Here is a 5,404-nt window from a genome sequence, read left to right as displayed (position 1 = left end):
ACTCACCCGGGACCACGGGGGGGAAAGGAATTGGCTCTGAAAAAGACAGATTTTGGCTGATTCGAGAGAATCCTGTGGAGGGGGATAGGGCAGGAGCTGCCGAGATCTCACGTGGCTCGAGGAGGTCAAGTTGCAAAACAACCCCGGGTTTCCTGAAAATGAGGATATCTGGGGCACATGGTGAGCCAGGATCTGAAGATAAGCAGCTGGTTTCCCTCACCCTTGCAATGCTTTCCTTGGGAAAAAAAAAAAAAAAAGTTTGCAGGGGAACCTTGTGATGGGTGCAGGATCCATGGGGAATCTTGCAATGGGTGCAGGATCCATGGGGAACCTTGCAATGGGTGCAGGATTCTCAGGGAACCTTGCAATGGGTGCAGGATCCATGGGGAACCTTGCAATAGGTGCAGGATCCATGGGGAACCTTGCAATAGGTGCAGGATCCATGGGGAACTTTGCAATGGGTGCAGGATCCATGGAGAACCTTGCAATGGGTGCAGGATCCAACACGGGACATTGCAATGGGTGCAAGACCCATGGAGAACATTGCACTGATTGTTTAACCTGTGGTCACCCTCATTAGCATTATTTCATTTTTTTTTTTTGGCTATGGCAAATAAACCCTGCTGAGCGCACAACATCCCCAGCTGCAGCCCAGCACCCTTTGAAATGGTGTTTTTTTTCTCTCTTTCGCTGGAAAAATCCCAGCTGGGAGTCCTCAGGAACGACCACCCCTCTCCCCACATCTGCTCCACCTCCTTGCCAAAACCTCACGTAGGATAATGAAAAACATCGGGAGGAGCCAAGTGTCTCCCAGGTCCCGAAATCTTCCCCTGAGATCCCAGGGGACTGCGGCTCCACGCTGCCTTGATGGGCAGAAATTTGGCAGATTCCACCGCGTTTCTGCTTTTTTTTTTTATGGCAGAGGGAGGCCGTGAGGGCTGCGTGTTAAAAGAAGGGTCAGGATCTGCTGGAAAACTCATTTCTTGGTGGCCACGCTCGTGTCAGTCCCTCTTTTCAGCCTTCTTTGCCTTTCCATTGTGAAATCGGGACACAACGAGATATCGAGGTAAGAGAATTATTTTTTCTCCCCCTTGATTCCTCTCTAAATTGCTTAAAATTGCATAAACCGAGCAGTCTGCTCCTGAGGAAGCACCAGATTTGGTGCAAAAAAATGATTGTTCTGTTTGTTTTGCAAAATACTCATCGAATCATCCTAATGACATCATGCATCCTCTGCCCTGCCTCAGTTTCTCTTTTTCCATCCATCCAAAAAAACTATTTATTGTTATTGTTATTGTTATTATTATTATTATTATTGTTGTTGTTGTTGTTATTATTATTATTATTATTATTATTATTATTATTATTATTATTATTATTATTATTTAATGTGCGTGTGTTTATGTGTTTTCACCAAAATCCCACCAATTTATGGCTAGGTTTGCTCCAGGGAGTGATTCCTATGGGTTCAGTCCCCAGATTGGGGCAAAAAGGGGTGATTAAAAGGTTGAAATGCGCAGGTGAAATCTGCTTTTTCTCAACTGCCAATAAAAATAAAAATAAAATAAAATAAAATAAAATAAAATAAAATAAAATAAAATAAAATAAAATAAAATAAAATAAAATAAAATAAAAATAAAAATAAAATCCTTCTTGGCCAGGCAATGCTTTGAGGACCAACCAAAATAACTCATCGTGTTGTGGGTGAAAATTGCTATGAAAAAGGCTGTTATTTTAATGAGAAACCTTTCACCTACAGAGCATCATCAGGCTGCTTAATCATTGCAATTAAAAATTTACAGAATTTTTGCATTTTTGCAGGGGCTGGGATGAAGTCCTTCACTTTCCTGCTCCTGCTGTTGGGTATGTGGGGAAAAAAAATGGGATTTCTTCCAGGGATGCTGTTAGATGGAAACGTGGTGGTTAATATTTTCCCCCTCTCCTTTCCAGAAGCTGTGGTAAACGTCCAACCAGTGCAAGAAAGTGAGTTTTTGGGCAGTGGGATTTACTTTAATAGATTATATTCTCACCCAAAAATGTGGCTGTTTCTGCTTTGGTTTGGGAAGGTGGAAGGGAGTGGGGCTTTCTCATGGATATATGGAAATGCAAATTTATTATTATTATTATTATTATTATTATTATTATTATTATTATTATTATTATTATTATTATTATTATTTTATGAGTTCCAAACCTGATGAGCTTCACCCCAAAATGCATGAGGCTGGGAGGGGCTGGGGTGGGGTGGACAAGGTGGACGGGGCGGGGGTTGGTCCTGCATTACCTCTACCTCTGCCTTCCTGCAGCATCCCTGTTCTACCCCTATGGTTTGGACCAGAAAGACCACAAAAACCCCAAACTTGATGACGGTTCATCGAAGAAGCTGTCCCTCGCCGTGCCCTTCACCTTCTATAACAAAAAGTACCAAACCCTTTATGTACGTGAGCCAAAATTTATGTGTCCTCCTTGCATGTCTCTCCATTTTCCATCTTTCCCTCATTTTTTTTTGCTCCCCTTGTCAATCCATTTTGTCACGGGCCCACCCTGAAGTCAACCCTTCCACGGGAGTGACCCATGGAAGACTTAATATGAGTTTTTCTGGTGCATCAAAGCATCCTTGTAGGGTTAGTGGGTCTTGGAGGAGCACTACACCCTTGGGTATGGCCAAGTTGACTTGTGCTACATCCCATCATCCCCTTGGTTTTGATAGAGCTGTAGAGGCAATAGTGACCTAAATACCTCCAATATGGTCCTAGAGATGTAAAATTTGCTGGTGAGAGCATATCCAGGTCCTGCATCCATCTCTAGAAGCCTGCAAGCAAGAGGACAAGGAGTTGACCTCATATTAGGGCTCCAACATAGCTGGTTGCTGCCCCACCAGTGTTAATCCAGTTTCTTTTGCAGGTGAACAACAACGGCGTGATTTCTTTCGGCAGTCGGGTCAACCAGTACACCCCCGACCCCTTCCCCCTGGCCGACGGGCGCTCCTTTGTGGCGCCGTACTGGGGGGACGTGGACAATGTGCTGGGAGGGGACGTCTTCTACCGCGAGACCACGGACCCGGAGCTGCTGGGGCTCATCACCAAGCAAATCAACCAGTATTTCCCCGACATCCCCTTCACTGCCACGTGGGCTTTCGTGGCCACCTGGGAACACGTGGCCTATTACGGCTCCACCTCCAACAAGGTAAGGTCCACGGTTAAGGCCAAATAAGGTCCTACGTGCAAAAATTAATTTATTCTACCTTGCTCCATGCAGAGAAACACGTGGACACGGGCAAAAGTGTTGTGGAAACAGAATGAATTAGGCCCTCGGACTGGTCATCAGGATCAAAGACATCCTAAACCAAAGACAAGCCTAATCCTTTGGCCTTTGCAACCCATTCATTGCTCTTATGACCTCTGTGCTGGCCTTCATGCTCCATTTTGTTGGCCTTCTTGTCCCATTTGTTGGCCTCATGACCCTTATATTGGCCTTAAGATCCAATCTTTGGCCTTAAAATCCACTCGTTGGCCTTAAGATCCCCTAATTGGCATTAAGATCCACTCATTGGCCTGGAGGTCCACTCACTGGCCTTTCCAACCTATTTGTTGGCCCATTCATTGGCCTTCAGATCCCCCTTTTTGTCCCTTTCATTGTCTTTATGGCCAATTTCTTGGCCTCCACAGCTCATGTATTGGCTTTATGACCCACTCGTTGGACCCCGTGACTCATTTGTTTGTTTTTATTGGCCTTCACAACCCATTTGTTGGCTTTCATGAACCATCTGTTGGCCTTACGACCCATCCATTGGCCTTTGCCACCCACTCTTTTGCCGTCGTGCCTTTTGAGGTGAACACGTGTCCCCCAGTCCCCCCGTTTTACCTGCCAACCCTGGACATCCACACAAAACCCCAAAGAGCTCCCCAACCATCCCAAAGTGTTGACATGCAGGTGTCGTATCCAAACCTTTACTCCTTGATTAATTTACATTTTTTTTCCTGTGTGGAATGTCAGCTTTTCCACCACACCATCCCTCTGGGCACCCTGTGCAGAGAAAGAGGCTCTGGTAGAGCACCAAAAATATTTCTCTAGAGGTAGATGTGAAAAAAACAGCTTGGATAACCATGGCTTGACCAAGATGGCCTCTTGGCACGGGTCTAGGCGAGGAGTCTGCACTCATTTACTCGTGCCAGGGTCCCATCCATACCTGCTCATCCCTCTTCTGATGGTGTCATTTGCTCTTTTCTTTCCCAGGGGAACACCTTCCAAGCTGCCCTGACCACCAACACCGAGACGTCCTTCATCATCCTCAACTACAAGGACATCCAGTGGACCACGGGGGCGGCGAGTGGTGGTGACGCCGAAACAGGCCTCGGAGGGACCCCGGCCCACGTACGTGGGGCTGAATTAAAGGCAGAGGGAAATGGGATGAAGGGAATCAAGGAAAAAGGGAGGAGGTTGACCTGTAGCATCATTTAGGAACACCTTCAGGTTCACCAGGTGGATAGCCCATAATATTCTTGGAGGGGACATCAGGTTCACCAGAGGTAGGAGGTTGCCCTGCACCATTTTTGGTGGGCCAACTACACCAGGTTTACCAAAAAATAGAGGGCAGCCCCATAACTTTTTGGAGAGGACAAGAACTGAGATGGGCCAGTAACATATTTTGGGGTCAACAACACCAACAGTAGGAGGTTGGGGTCAACAACGCCAACAGTAAAAGTTTGGGGTCAACAGCACCAACAGTAGAAGGTTGTCCCATACAATTAATTCCCTGTAGGGTGGTGTTTAAGCCCCAAATCCTTCTTTTTTTCCCTATTTTTAGGCTGGCTTCAACAGCGGAGATGAAACCAACTACTACAACATCCCCGGCTCCCGCACCGACGCCGTCATAAACATCACCAAGACCTCCAACGTCAACATCCCGGGGCGCTGGGTCTTCCAGGTGGATAACTTCAAGGTGACGGGCGTCCCCACTGAGATGCCCAAGGTCGCCGACAGCAACAACTGCTGGTTGTGAGTCAGTTTTGTTTTTTTTTGAGGTGTGAATCTAGGAAAAAAAAAAAGAGAATTGCAAAAGTAAGGATTTGGAAATTGGTATTATCTTCCCCAGTACTCCGGCTTGCATGAATCTTGATTTTTTCCTGCAGATAAACCAATGCAACTGGGACAGAAGGACTGTCCCCATTGCTCCTGTCCCCATTTTCCCCCTGTCAAACATGTGCAACAGCCTCTGCCAGAGCAATAAAACTGCAGTCGAGACATCGTGGCTCCTGTGTCGTCTCCATTTCTCACGTGTCCGTGTGCATTTAGGGATTTTTGGAATTTATGTGTCCGAATTTATGCTCTTTGTGTGCACGCATTTAGTTTTTTTTAAATATCACGTACATGAATTAATTTATTTATTTATTTTGGCCTCAGT

General features: G+C 46.0%; 1 protein-coding gene across 3 annotated transcripts; it reads left to right on the top strand.

Annotated features, from left to right (window-relative positions):
* The first annotated feature begins 739 nt into the window (after positions 1-739).
* LOC311426228 (alpha-tectorin-like) lies at positions 740-5,251 on the top strand. 3 transcript variants are annotated; one of them, XM_084502427.1, is made up of 9 exons: positions 740-814; positions 923-1,066; positions 1,822-1,863; positions 1,951-1,983; positions 2,307-2,437; positions 2,905-3,186; positions 4,237-4,374; positions 4,808-4,998; positions 5,133-5,251. In XM_084502427.1, exons 3-9 carry the CDS (start codon positions 1,830-1,832, stop codon positions 5,134-5,136), a joined length of 813 nt encoding a protein of 270 aa, XP_084358553.1. In that variant the 5' UTR covers positions 740-814; positions 923-1,066; positions 1,822-1,829; the 3' UTR covers positions 5,137-5,251. The 3 variants fall into 3 exon arrangements, with proteins under 3 accessions (XP_084358553.1, XP_084358552.1, XP_084358554.1); XM_084502426.1 differs by having other exon boundaries at positions 777-1,066; XM_084502428.1 differs by lacking the exon at positions 740-814 and having other exon boundaries at positions 818-1,066; positions 1,954-1,983.
* Positions 5,252-5,404: the final 153 nt, after the last annotated feature.

This window comes from Aythya ferina (assembly GCF_964211825.1).
Source record: "Aythya ferina genome assembly, chromosome: 39".
Taxonomy (NCBI): Eukaryota; Metazoa; Chordata; class Aves; order Anseriformes; family Anatidae; genus Aythya; species Aythya ferina.
Note: the sequence above shows the minus strand (reverse complement) of the source record. Positions and strands in the feature narration are given on the sequence as shown.

Coding starts and splice junctions, on each gene's coding strand:
- LOC311426228 (XM_084502427.1), top strand. CDS start 1,830: ATGAAGTCCTTCACTTTCCTGCTCCTGCTGTTGG. Junction 1,864..1,950: donor TTTCCTGCTCCTGCTGTTGG/GTATGTGGGGAA, acceptor TCTCCTTTCCAG/AAGCTGTGGTAAACGTCCAA. Junction 4,375..4,807: donor TCGGAGGGACCCCGGCCCAC/GTACGTGGGGCT, acceptor CCCTATTTTTAG/GCTGGCTTCAACAGCGGAGA.